Below are 13,165 nucleotides of genomic sequence, written 5' to 3' on the forward strand. Positions count from 1 at the left end.
CAGGAGGCTCCACAGGGTTTAGGGGAGCCATGTGCCCCCGCTCACCGCGCCGCGCCCTGTGCGTCCACAGCGGTGAAGTCCATCAAGAAGCAGCACCTGGTGGAGGTGCGGTCCATGGCCAACCCGCCCGCCGCCGTGAAGCTGGCCCTCGAGTCCATCTGCCTGCTGCTGGGCGAGAGCACCACCGACTGGAAGCAGATCCGCTCCATCATCATGCGGGAGAACTTCATCCCCACCATCGTCAACTTCTCGGCCGAGGAGATCAGGTGCGGGGCGCGCGTGGGCATCCTCGTGCCCACCCCGGGTGCCTCACACCCGGAGGCAGTGCGGGGCACACTGATCCTGCAGGGGCCGGCCCAGTGTCTCCACGCAGGGCCCCCCCACCTGCTGCCCCCTGGGGGCCAGGGCTCAGCCCAAACCCTCCCACGGGGAGCCCGAGTCCTGTGGCTTTCACCCTACACACACTGAGAAACACGATCCTCCTTCCCAGTGACGCCATAAGGGAGAAGATGAAGAAGAACTACATGTCCAACCCAAGCTACAATTACGAGATTGTCAACCGCGCCTCGCTGGCCTGTGGCCCCATGGTGAAATGGGCGATCGCACAGGTAAGCAGCAGCCAGCGGCTCGGGAGGGCAAGGCGGGCCTGGCGGTGCCCTGTCAGTCACCACTGGACCCTCCCGTCCCAGCTGAACTACGCGGACATGCTGAAGAGAGTGGAGCCCCTGCGGAACGAGCTGCAGAAGCTGGAAGACGATGCCAAGGACAACCAGCAGAAGGCCAACGAGGTGGAGCAGATGATCCGCGACCTGGAGGCCAGCATCGCGCGCTACAAGGAGGAGTACGCCGTCCTCATCTCGGAGGCCCAGGCCATCAAGGCCGACCTGGCAGCCGTCGAGGCCAAGGTAGGCAGCCCCCTTCCACAGCCCGCACACCTCGACACGCCCGGGGCCTCCCCAGGGGCGGCTGGGAACGGGAGCCGGGCTGCTAACGTGCACTGCACAGGCCTTGCTGGTCCCCACGGGGGGTCTCTGCGCTTGTGGGGACCACCGGACAGCCTGAAGCCAGCAAGTCTCTCCCTCTGTCTGTGCTCCCACTTCCTAAACCTCGTGTGGGTCTCCTGTCCGTCCTCCGTCCTCCCCGGCTGTCACCCACTTCCTCTTTCCCGTTCTCAAGGCCAGCTCCTGGGTTCTGCCGTTGGGGTCTGTTCTTTTGGGCACCCCCTTGTCCCTCGTCTCGGGCCCCTTCTCGCCAGGCCTGTGTCTCAGGGCTGACAGGGAACGCCCTGCCCAGCCCAGGCGTGGTCCCCACCACAGCCCGGGCACAGCCGAAGCCCGCCCCAGGCACGGGGGACCACGCCCAGTGGGCTGCTCGCTGAGCCCCCGTCACCGTCCGCAGGTGAACCGGAGCACCGCTCTCCTGAAGAGCTTGTCCGCCGAACGGGAACGATGGGAAAAAACAAGCGAGACCTTCAAGAACCAGATGTCCACCATCGCCGGGGACTGCTTGCTGTCCGCCGCCTTCATCGCCTACGCCGGGTACTTTGACCAGCAGATGCGGCAGAACTTGTTCACCACCTGGTCTCACCACCTGCAGCAAGCCAACATCCAGGTGACTGGCTGGCTGCAGGAGCACCCGGGTGCCCTCTCTCCCCGAGTCCTCCCCGTCCGTTGCTGAGTGCTCCCTTCTCAGTTCCGCACAGACATCGCGAGGACCGAGTACCTGTCCAACGCGGACGAGCGCCTGCGCTGGCAGGCCAGCTCCCTGCCCGCCGACGACCTGTGCACGGAGAACGCCATCATGCTGAAGCGCTTCAACCGGTAGGGCCCGGCGGCGCGCGCTCCCCGGGCCCTCGGAAAGCACCCTCGGGGTGGCGGCACAGACAGGCCTTCCCTTCCTCATCTTCGCTGAGTTGCTCTCTCTGTCCTCACGGGCCTTCTGGAGAAAGACAACTCGATTTTAGCGTCAGGCACGAGGGAACCTGGAAATACCGAGAAAGCACCCGTCTGGGTGGCTGGTGGGGACCACACACCCTGCTGGCCATCTCACCCGCTCCCTCCTCCGCAGGTATCCTCTGATCATCGACCCCTCCGGACAGGCCACGGAGTTCATTATGAACGAATACAAGGACCGCAAGATCACGCGGACGAGCTTCTTGGACGACGCCTTCAGAAAGAACCTGGAGAGCGCGCTGAGATTTGGGAACCCCCTTCTGGTCCAGGTTTGTGCCTGCACTTGAACTCAGGTCTGTGTCTGTGTCTATTGGTCCCTGAGTTTGAACTCAGGCCTTGGGCACTGGCCCTAAGCTGCTTTTGTTCAAAGCTAGCACTCTACCTTGAGCCACAGTTCCCCTTCGGGCTTTTTTGGAAGTTCATAAGAGTTTCATAGAAGCCGGGTGCTGGTGGCTCACGCCTGTAATCCTAGCCAGTCAGGAGGCTGAGATGTAAGGATCGCGGTTTGAAGCCAGCTTACGCAGGAAAGCCCGTGAGACTCTCATCTCCAGTAAAAACACTCAGAAAGGGCCAGAAATGGCACGGCAGCCCAAGTGGTAGAGCTCTAGCCTTGAGCAGAAGCAGCTCAGGGAGAGCACCCAGGCCCTGAGTTCAAGCCCAGGGCTAGCAAAAAGAGGAAGTGTGTTTCATAATGAGACTTTCCTGCCCAGCCTGACTTTGAACCCTGCTCCTCAGATCTCAGCCTCCTGAGTAGCTAGGATGACAGGCGTGAGCCGCCAGTGCCCAGATGGTTTATCTTTCTAATTAGCACTGCGTATCAACCCCGGGGCCTTTGTGAATTGCATGTATTGTACTCTGCCGCTGTTTGTGTCTGTGTGTGTGTGTGTGTACGTACCTCACACTCTTGCTTGGCGTTTTTGCTCAAGGCTGGCACTCAACCACTGGAGCCGCACCTCCACTTCCATTTTTTTTTCTTCTTTTGTGAGATGATCTCGCTCTATAGCGCAGGCTGACCTTGAACTTGAGATCCCCCTGCTGTAGCTTTGCAAGTGCTAGGGTTAGAAGCATGTGCTCCCATACGGTTGAGTTCGCGTTCTAACTGGAGTTGAGCAAGCCCCGTGCTCGCGGCCGTCCCCCGGGCGGGGGGGGGGGGGGCCTTGGGGATGGAGTGCGGATCGGGTGGGGAGGTGACGTCTGCTCGCTCGCGCGCCACAGGATGTGGAGAGCTACGATCCGGTCTTGAATCCGGTGCTGAACCGCGAAGTTCGGCGCACAGGAGGGAGAGTGCTGATCACCCTCGGCGACCAGGACATAGACCTGTCGCCGTCATTCGTCATCTTCCTGTCCACCCGCGACCCCACGGTGAGCAGGGCGCCTCCTGGCGCAGGGCGCGTGCGGGGGGGGGGGGGGGGCCTGGCCGGCGGCGTGATGCGGCGCTGTGCCCCCTGTGCGGCAGGTGGAGTTCCCTCCGGACCTGTGCTCCCGGGTCACCTTCGTGAACTTCACCGTCACCCGGAGCAGCCTGCAGAGCCAGTGTCTCAACGAGGTGCTGAAGGCGGAGAGGCCCGACGTGGACGAGAAGCGCTCCGATCTTCTCAAGCTGCAAGGTAGGGCGGTGCGGGCGCCGGCTTCCGTCCACCCCGCGGGGCCTCGCGCACGCCCGCCGCACGCCCACCGCGGGTCTCGCTCACCTCAGGCGAGTTCCAGCTCCGCTTGCGCCAGCTGGAGAAGTCTCTGCTGCAAGCGCTGAACGAGGTGAAAGGTCGCATCCTGGACGACGACACGATCATCACCACCCTGGAGAACCTGAAGCGCGAGGCCGCAGAGGTGACCCGCAAGGTGGAGGAGACGGACATCGTGATGCAGGAGGTGGAGACGGTGTCGCAGCAGTACCTGCCGCTCTCCACCGCCTGCAGCAGCATCTACTTCACCATGGAGTCGCTGAAGCAGGTGACTGGCGGCCCGCGCTCGGCCCCCCTACCCCCCCCCCACCCCCGCGGGCCCGGCTGACCCGCACTGACCCGCGCTCCTCCCCCGCAGATACACTTCCTCTACCAGTACTCCCTGCAGTTCTTCCTGGACATCTACCACAATGTGCTGTACGAGAACCCCAACCTGAAGGGGGTCAGCGACCACACGCAGCGCCTCGCCACCGTCACCAGGGACCTCTTCCAGGTACAGCACGGCAGGCCCGCCGCGGGCGCGGGTGGGGGGCCAGGGAGCCCCTCTCCCCTCCTCGGGGCGCGAGCACCTCCTTTCTTGTCGGCAGGTGGCGTTCAACCGAGTGGCCCGAGGCATGCTGCACCAGGACCACATCACCTTCGCCATGCTGCTGGCCAGGATCAAGCTGAAGGGCACCGCGGGGTGAGTCGGGCACGCCGCCCTCCTCCAGAGTCGAGGTCACTGGGCGCCCGCCGGCATTCCCATCGGGACCCCGGTCCTCCCTGGCCCTCCGCTGGGAGTCGGGGCTGACCGCAACCCCGTCCCCAGGGAGCCCACCTACGATGCTGAGTTCCAGCACTTCCTCCGCGGGAAGGAGATTGTGCTGAGCGCCAGCTCCGCCCCCAAAGTCCCGGGCCTGACGGTGGAGCAGGCGGAAGCCGTGGTGAGGCTGAGCTGTCTGCCTGCGTTCAAAGATCTGATCGCCAAGGTTCAGGCAGACGAGGTAATTGTCCCTTGGACGCGTCCGCTCTTCCCCTGAAACTGGCAGAGGGAGCCCCGCGTGGCGGCAGATGCCTGTGTGCCGGCCCCGCGTCCTCCCGAGGGCGGCGGCCTGGGCCTGCGTGGCTCAGCAGTGGGGTGGCCTGGGCTGGGTCCCAGGTCCACTTCGTGGTGACGCTCTGTCTGTCCGTTGTCTCCACAGCAGTTTGGCATCTGGCTGGACAGCAGCTCCCCGGAGCAGACGGTGCCTTACGTCTGGAGCGAGGACACGCCTGCGAGTGAGTGGTGTCGGGGCCATGCTCATCCTCCTGGGTGGGGCGTGAAGCGGCCACGGCCCGAGGGCCGTCTCGAGCTGAGTGCAGGCCACACCGTGACACCGAGAAACTTTGTAGCGAGAGCCCGGGGAAACAGCTCGCACTGGGCGCAGGTCACAGTTCCAAGCCAGCCTGGGAAGCAGAGTCTGAGACGCTCACTGCCACCAGCGGACAGGAAGTGTAGCTCAAGGAGCGGAGGGCTAGCCTTGCACAGAAGCGTTCAGGGGCAGCGTCCAGGCCCCACGTTCAAGCCCCACATCCAACAGCAGCAACAAAAATGATTTTTGATGTAGAAGCAAAGACCAAACAGTTCCTAATTCCTGCCCCAGCTAATATTCCTGCTCCACCGGCCCAGAGGAGCAGGTGGTAGAGAAGCCCTGGCCTTACGTCAGAGGAAAGGGCCTTTACCGGGCCACCAGCAGCAGCATGCGGAGGCAGCCGCCCGATCTCACGTCCCGGAGGGCACTGCTGCCTTCAGACCTTCCGGAGAATTCCCGTGCGCCGCACTGGACAGGTGTTAGTGGAACGATGAAAGGATCACTAATGAGCCCCATTTGGCAGGGCGTACCTGTAATTCCAGCACTCAAGCCAAAACAGGAGAATTAGAGGTTCAGGCCATCCTGGACTATACAGACCCCTGCCTCGAAACAGCAGGACTGTGTTCCACTGACAGAACGCCTGCCTAACCAGCACAGGGCCCCAAGTTCCAAGCCCACTACCCCCAGAAAGACTGATGAGTGAAGGGCACCTTATCCTGCTGTGCCTCGAGCCGGAAGTGGGGCGGCGCTTCCAGGCTGGAGAGCAGCAGTTGGCTGGGCTTTCCGGGGTAGAGCCTGAGCAGAGCTGGACTTGGGCGCTGAGCTCTTGCCAGCGGTGCCCTGGGTGGGGCGGGCACACGGGCGTGTCCCGAAGTGTACACCCTCCCCAACCCTCGCCCCCCTCCTTTCAGCTCCCATCGGACAGGCCATCCACCGCCTGCTCTTGATTCAGGCCTTCCGGCCCGACCGCTTGCTGGCCATGGCCCACATGTTCGTTTCCACCAACCTGGGCGAGTCCTTCATGTCCATCATGGAGCAGCCGCTCGACCTGACGCACATCGTGGGCACAGAGGTAGCGCCCGCGCCCGCCTGCTTCCCCAGAGCCCCCACCACGGGCCCCACGGGGCCTCCTCCACCACTGTGCTCCTGAATCTGCCCGCCCTCGCCACCCGCACCCCAGGGCCCGGCCTGCGCTGTCTGCAGGCTGAGCCTCTCTCACTGCCTCTTGGCTGTAGGTGAAGCCAAACACACCTGTCCTGATGTGCTCTGTGCCCGGGTATGATGCCAGCGGGCACGTGGAAGACCTGGCGGCCGAGCAGAACACCCAGATCACCTCGATTGCCATTGGTAAAGGGCATTTGGCCGCGGCACGGGTCTGTGGGGGCCGGGCTGTGGGGGCCGGGCTGCGGGGTCCCATCCTCACCCTTCTCTGTGTCTCAGGCTCAGCGGAAGGCTTCAACCAAGCAGACAAGGCCATCAACACCGCCGTGAAGTCGGGCAGGTAGGCCTAGCTGGCTTTGCCTTGAAAGCCAAAGCCTGAGCAAGTGTGCTGGGGGGCCTGGGCCCGAGCGTGCTGGGGAGCCCCTGAGCGTGCTGGGGAGCCCCGGTGGGTCCCGGGCCCGAGCATGCTGGGGAGCCCCGGTGGGTCACGGGCCGCGCTGTGTGCAGGTGGGTGATGCTGAAGAACGTGCACCTGGCCCCCGGGTGGTTGATGCAGCTGGAGAAGAAGCTGCACTCGCTGCAGCCCCACGCCTGCTTCCGGCTGTTCCTCACCATGGAGATCAACCCCAAGGTGTGGGGGGGGGCTGCTGGGGGGGACACGGCGGCAGTGGGCCGGCGCTCCTTGGCATGGGCTGGCGGGCGGGCAAAGCCTCAGTCTCCGCCGCCGCCCTGTCCCGCAGGTGCCCGTGAACCTGCTCCGCGCAGGCCGCATCTTCGTGTTCGAGCCGCCGCCGGGCGTGAAGGCCAACATGCTGCGGACGTTCAGTAGCATCCCTGTGTCTCGGATATGCAAGGTGCGGCTCCTGCCCCGCCTGCCCGGGGCTGCCCACACCATGCTCACGCTCAGCACGGGGGCAGGCGGGGTGCCACAGGGCGCGGCGGCCTCCTCCCGGCTGCCCGAGGCCGCTCACCGCGTCCGGGGGCCGCGCAGACCACGGGGCCGGGCAGAGGCTTGCGGCAAAGGTTCTGTGTTTCCGCTATTTGCTGGTGCACGTGTCTCGCAAGTCTCCTGGTGACTCTGGGTGGACGGTGGAGATCCCGGGCTCCCGTGTGCGTTAGGAGGAAAGCCTCGTGCTGCCCCGGCCAGCAGGCCTACTTGCCCTTGCTGCTGCCCGCGCCCTGCGCTCGGGGCGGCCCCGCCGCTGGACGGCCTCCCAGGGCGGAAAGCGTGCCGCCCTGACCCGCCGCCCTGACCCGTCCTCCGTGTCTCACCTAGTCCCCCAACGAGCGTGCGCGCTTGTACTTCCTGCTGGCCTGGTTCCACGCCATCATCCAAGAGCGCCTGCGCTACGCGCCGCTGGGCTGGTCCAAGAAGTACGAGTTCGGGGAGTCCGACCTGAGGTCAGCCTGTGACACGGTGGACACGTGGCTGGATGACACGGCCAAGGCAAGTGGGCCGGGCCACGCCCGAGGCGGGCCGCGCGCGGGGAGCGAGGCCAACACGCACCACACCCAGGGCGCCCCGCAGGCGCCGCAGGGTGCGCCTGTAACCCCGGCGCCTCCCCCAGGGCAGGCAGAACATCTCTCCTGACAAGATCCCCTGGTCTGCGCTGAAGACCCTGATGGCCCAGTCCATCTACGGGGGGCGCGTGGACAACGAGTTCGACCAGCGTCTGCTCAACACCTTCCTCGAGCGGCTCTTCACCACCCGGAGCTTCGACAGCGAATTCAAGCTGGCCTGCAAGGTGGACGGGCACAAGGACATTCAGATGCCCGACGGCATCAGGTGCGCACGGCCCCCGGGGCCCGCGGGGACGCGGCCAGCACGGCAGAGCCGCCGCCCTAATGCCGCTCCGCACGTGCCGCCCCTGCAGGCGAGAGGAGTTTGTGCAGTGGGTGGAGCTGCTCCCCGACACGCAGACGCCCTCCTGGCTGGGCCTGCCCAACAACGCCGAGAAGGTGCTCCTCACCACCCAAGGTGGGCGTGCGCACGCGCAGCACAGGCCGGGAGGACGGGCTCGGCCAGCGCAGAGGAGGCACAGCAGGAGAGCTGGCTGACGGGGTCCACCACACGATGAGGCCGCGAGGGGCTGGGGGGGGCCACCAGAGGCGGAGGGCACCAGGGAGGCCGCAAGGGGCTGGGGGGGGCCACCAGAGGCGGAGGGCACCAGGGAGGCCGCGAGGGGCTGGTGGGGCCACCAGAGGCGGAGGGCACCAGGGAGGCCGCGAGGGGCTGGGGGGGCCACCAGAGGCGGAGGGCACCAGGGAGGCCGCAAGGGGCTGGGGGGGGGGCCACCAGAGGCGGAGGGCACCAGGGAGGCGCCGCAGCCACTGGCTGTCTGAGTTGGCAAAGCGGATGTCTTCTCAGGTCTCAGTCGAGATCCCCTTCGGATCGGCAGCCGGGGAGCCAATGGGGGCCCGGGCCGCCTGGCCTGTGTCCTGTGTCGCCTCCCCAGGCAGTGTGCCAGGCACTGGACAGGCCACGGGAGGAAGGGGCATTGGGTGCCCTGCAGGTCCCTGGAGACTTGCCTGGTGGCCTTTGCATGCCACGTCTCCTCTCTTCCGCCCCTCCCCCCGGTGGCCAGGCGTGGACATGATCAGTAAGATGCTGAAGATGCAGATGCTGGAGGATGAGGACGACCTGGCCTACGCCGAGACGGAGAAGAAGACCAGGACGGACTCCACGTCTGACGGGCGCCCGGCCTGGATGAGGACCCTGCACACCACGGCGTCCAACTGGCTGCAGCTCATCCCGCACACGCTGAGCCCGCTCAAGCGCACGGTGGAGAACATCAAGGTAGCGGGCAGCGCGGGGTCGTCGTGCTGGGGCAGCTCGGGCAGCCCGTGGGGACTCGCAAGCCAGCTCGAGTCGTTTCTGTGTGTGCACAGCGTATCCCGACTTAACTCACCCCTCCAGCCCCGCACCCCGTCCCTTGTCAACGGGGTTCACGTGTACTTTCACGCATGCGTGTAAAGTGCTTGGCCAGACTCTGTCTCCCAGCCTCCGTCAAGGAGCGTTTGTGAATTTGCAAAGGAGGCAACTACTGCCATGCCCCGGAGGCCGGGCACACGACGTGCAGAGGACACAGAGCCGGGCGCAGAGGTGTGACATCGCAGCTCCAAGCCAGCCCGGGCAGCGAGCTCTGTGAGACTGAGCACCAGGAAACCGGAAGTGGCGCTGTGAGCCAGAGAGCTCAGGAACAGCGCCTCCGCCCCAAGTTCAAGCCCCAAGTGACCCTACTGTTTGTTTGTTTGGGTTGTTTTGGTGTTTGCCAGTCCTGGGGCTTGGACTCAGGGCCTGGGCACTGTCCCTAAGTGTCTTTTTGCTCAAGGCTAGCACTCTGCCACTTGAGCCACAGCGCCACCTCCGGCTTTTTCCATGTATGTGGTGCTGAGGAATGGAACCCAGGGCTTGGTGTGTGCTAGGCGAGCACTCTACTGCTAGGCCACATCTCCCCCCACCCATCCCACCCCCCCACCCTGTTTTCTTTTGTCAATGACCAAGAAAGAAGTGGCAGGGAGCTGGCACAAGGGCCGCCCCAGCACCCCACTCCCGCTCCCATGGCTGCCGGCCGTTCTTGGCCCAGCTTCCTCCCACCGGGAGGGCGGGCCGTGTCCCGATGCCGGCCGCGCCTCATGCCCTCGCGCCCTGGGATGCTTGCAGGACCCTCTGTTCAGGTTCTTTGAGAGGGAGGTGAAGATGGGGGCGAAGCTGCTCCAGGACGTGCGCCAGGACCTCGCGGACGTGGTGCAGGTGTGCGAGGGGAAGAAGAAGCAGACCAACTACCTGCGCACGCTCATCAACGAGCTGGTGAAAGGTGCGCGCCAGCCGCTGCGAGCGGGAAGCCCGGCCCTGTCCCCGGGTCCCTCCTGGCACGGCCCAGCCGTGTCCCCAACTCCGGGGCAGGGAGGGGGCAGGGAGGGGGAGCGCACCGTGGGCTCCCGGAGGCCATGGAGCCGGGCACAGGGGTGAGGGCTGAGGAGCCCTGAGCCCCTCGGGAGGTTCTCAGCTGTAAAGCACTCGCCCCAGGCCAGCACGCCGGGGTGGTCCTGGGGGCCGGGGGCCGGGAGCGGGCAGGGGAAGGGGCCGCGCGGGGCCTGGGGAGCCGCCACGGAGCCGGTGTGGGCCTCCGCAGGGATCCTGCCGCGGAGCTGGTCGCACTACACGGTGCCGGCCGGCCTCACGGTCATCCAGTGGGTGTCGGACTTCAGCGAGCGCGTCAAGCAGCTGCAGAGCATCTCGCAGGCCGCCGCGGCGGGGGGCGCCAAGGAGCTCAAGGTGGGCGCGGGGGCGGGGCTGGAGGAGGCGGGGGCGGGGCCTGGCCGGCGGGGGCGGGGCTGGCGGGGGCGGGGCTGGAGGGGCGGGGCCTCCGCCGACCAACGCGCCGCGCCCCGCCCCCGCAGAACGTGCACGTGTACCTGGGCGGGCTGTTCGTGCCCGAGGCGTACATCACGGCCACGCGGCAGTACGTGGCGCAGGCCACCAGCTGGTCCCTGGAGGAGCTGTGCCTGGAGGTGAACGTCACCGCCGCGCAGGGCGCCGCCCTGGACGCCTGCAGCTTCGGGGTCACAGGTGAGCGGGCGAGGCCGGCGGGGGGGGGGGGGGGGAGCGTGGGGGGCGGGGCGGCCCGGACAGCAGCCCAGCGGCCCCCTCCCCCTCCCCCCAGGTCTGAAGCTGCAGGGGGCCACGTGCAACAACAACAAGCTGTCGCTGTCCAACGCCATCTCCACCGTCCTCCCGCTCACTCAGCTGCGCTGGGTCAAGCAGACCAACGCCGAGAAGAAGGCCAGCGTGGTGAGCGGACGCGCCCCGCCCCCCCGCGGCCCCACCCCCCCGCCTCCTCCCCCCCCCCCCCCCCCCCCCCCCCCCCCCCCCCCCCCCCCCGGCCCGGGCCTCACCTCCGCCCTCCGCAGGTGACCCTGCCCGTGTACCTGAACTTCACCCGGGCGGACCTCATCTTCACCGTGGACTTTGAAATCGCTACCAAGGAAGACCCTCGAAGCTTCTACGAGCGGGGCGTGGCCGTGCTGTGCACGGAGTGAGGCGCCACGGCCCCGCGTCCCAGCGGGACTCCGCGGCAGGCGCTCGCCCCCGGCCTGCGGGCGCGGACTGGCGGGGGAGGGAAGCGCGGGGACGGCGAGACGAAGCGCGTGGTTTTACGGGGTGGATGCGGGGCTGGTTTTATGAAATAAAACACTAAGCACGACTGGCTCCCGCCTCTGCCCCGCCCGGCTGGGCCCACGGGCTCCCGGCAGCCTGGGCTCCCGCCGCACCCAGGGCCAGGGTCCGCGAGACAGGCCCCGGGATGAGCCCGACTCCGCAGGGCACTGCGTGGGCCCCGGGGGACGAGCCGGACCCCCGCCCCCCTCCGCCATGGCGGCCGCGCATGCACCGCGCCTCCTGGGGTGGCAGCTTTTATTTGCACTTGGGAATGGAGGGGCCTGCAGCCGGCATTGACGGCGCCACACTGGCACTCTGCCCTTGCTACCTGCAAGAAGAAACCAAAGCTCGGTGCCGACACCCCAGAGACGCAGCCCCCCCGCAGCCACGCGAGGCCATCGCCCCAGGCTGAGAGAGAAACCTGACCCGGAGGCCTAACTCAAGTGGGAGAGCATGAGCCGTGAGCAGAAAAGGCCGAGGGGAAGTCCAAGCCCCAGCCAAGGACACAAGACCGAGCCAGGCGGTGGTGCCCTCGCCTTGAGTCCTATCCTAGGCTAAGCTGTGAAGACCGTGGTTCGAAACCACCCGGGAAGGAAAGTTTATAGACCCTTATCTCCAGCCAACTAGCGAAGCAAGCTAAGGAGCAGCGTCTGCCCGAGTGTGAGAGCCAGGACTGGTGTGTGCGCGGAAACCTGTGCACCCGGCTAGCCGTCGCCACGCGCCCTCCCCCGCCCCCCGGCCCCCGGTGGCTTCCAGACCCTTCCAGAACTCCAGCGAGCCCCTCAGAACAGGCACGTACTTCCTTCTCTTGGTCTTCACGGGCTCTGCGAGCAGAAGCTCCAGCTTCCTCTTGGAGAGCCTGAGCTTGGGCGCCCGGTCCCGCTCGCCCGCCAGTCGGGGGGGCGACCGCGTCCCCCGGGCTCTGCCGGGCGGGCGTCTGCCGGCCTCGGGGGGCCTGGCGGGCGGCCTGGCCTCCCCCACGGGCTGCATGTCCACGTCGCCGGCGTCCGGGGGCGCCGGGCCCTGCGGGGCGCAGCTGGCGGCCTCCACCCGCGGGGCCGGGGCCGGGCGCAGCGCCTCCTCGGGGCTCGGGGGGCGCGGGCGCGGGGCGCGGCGCGCGCGGTAGTAGGCCTGGCCGGGGACGTCCGAGTGGCCGTCGCGAGCGTCTGCAAGCTGGAGACAGACATTTCTGCGCCCCCACCACGGCCTCGGAAGTGATCCTTGAGGGGCAGTGGGGATTGACTGGGGGCGTTAAGAGGCACTACCGTGCCTGGCACGATTTCTAATGCGCTGCGGGAGATGCCCCGGCCTCCAGTGCCCTGCAGCCCCGGCCACGCGGGAGCCTGCGGCCTGCGAGAAACCACCAGAAAGCCTGAGGGTCAGTCAGCACCCGAGACCCGACCCAGACCTTCCAGCCCCGCCCAACCCAGCCACTGTGGGGGGAACCAGAAAGCCTGCGGGTCCGCAGCCCAGCCCCGCCCCAGCCAGGCACAGCCCCAGCCCCGCCCAGGCACAGACCCAGCCCCGCCCCAGCCAGGCACAGACCCAGCCCGCCCAGGCACAGCCCAAGCCCCGCCCCAGCCAGGCACAGCCCTAGCTCCGCCCCAGCCAGGCACAGACCCAGCCCCGCCCAGGCACAGCCCTAGCTCCGCCCCAGGCACAGCCCCAGCCCCGCCCAGGCACAGCCCAAGCTCCGCCCCAGCCAGGCACAGCCCCAGCCCCGCCCAGGCACAGCCCAAGCCCCGCCCCAGCCAGGCACAGCCCTAGCTCCGCCCCAGCCAGGCACAGCCCCAGCCCCGCCCAGGCACAGCCCTAGCTCCGCCCCAGGCACAGGCACAGCCCCGCCCAGGCACAGCCCAAGCCCCGCCCCAGCCAGGC

General features: G+C 67.1%; 1 protein-coding gene across 1 annotated transcript in view; it reads left to right on the top strand.

The window, feature by feature from the left end:
- Positions 1-11,338, top strand: part of Dync1h1 (dynein cytoplasmic 1 heavy chain 1) — a 68,305-nt gene extending 56,967 nt beyond the window's left edge. Inside the window, exons 52-78 of the mRNA XM_048362399.1 lie at positions 71-266; positions 491-608; positions 690-905; positions 1,399-1,611; positions 1,693-1,820; positions 2,068-2,221; positions 3,168-3,314; positions 3,409-3,559; positions 3,649-3,902; positions 3,993-4,127; positions 4,222-4,316; positions 4,443-4,617; positions 4,816-4,891; positions 5,877-6,037; positions 6,201-6,312; positions 6,406-6,466; positions 6,634-6,757; positions 6,867-6,980; positions 7,403-7,573; positions 7,695-7,912; positions 8,001-8,104; positions 8,712-8,923; positions 9,791-9,944; positions 10,263-10,405; positions 10,531-10,699; positions 10,794-10,921; positions 11,041-11,338. Of these exons, the coding sequence (XP_048218356.1) occupies positions 71-266; positions 491-608; positions 690-905; positions 1,399-1,611; positions 1,693-1,820; positions 2,068-2,221; positions 3,168-3,314; positions 3,409-3,559; positions 3,649-3,902; positions 3,993-4,127; positions 4,222-4,316; positions 4,443-4,617; positions 4,816-4,891; positions 5,877-6,037; positions 6,201-6,312; positions 6,406-6,466; positions 6,634-6,757; positions 6,867-6,980; positions 7,403-7,573; positions 7,695-7,912; positions 8,001-8,104; positions 8,712-8,923; positions 9,791-9,944; positions 10,263-10,405; positions 10,531-10,699; positions 10,794-10,921; positions 11,041-11,169 (4,058 nt within the window). The 3' untranslated portion in view covers positions 11,170-11,338. The remainder of the gene's footprint in view (positions 1-70; positions 267-490; positions 609-689; positions 906-1,398; positions 1,612-1,692; positions 1,821-2,067; positions 2,222-3,167; positions 3,315-3,408; positions 3,560-3,648; positions 3,903-3,992; positions 4,128-4,221; positions 4,317-4,442; positions 4,618-4,815; positions 4,892-5,876; positions 6,038-6,200; positions 6,313-6,405; positions 6,467-6,633; positions 6,758-6,866; positions 6,981-7,402; positions 7,574-7,694; positions 7,913-8,000; positions 8,105-8,711; positions 8,924-9,790; positions 9,945-10,262; positions 10,406-10,530; positions 10,700-10,793; positions 10,922-11,040) is intronic.
- The last annotated feature ends 1,827 nt before the right edge of the window (positions 11,339-13,165 follow it).

Source organism: Perognathus longimembris, chromosome 14, assembly GCF_023159225.1.
Source record: "Perognathus longimembris pacificus isolate PPM17 chromosome 14, ASM2315922v1, whole genome shotgun sequence".
Lineage (NCBI taxonomy): Eukaryota > Metazoa > Chordata > Mammalia > Rodentia > Heteromyidae > Perognathus > Perognathus longimembris.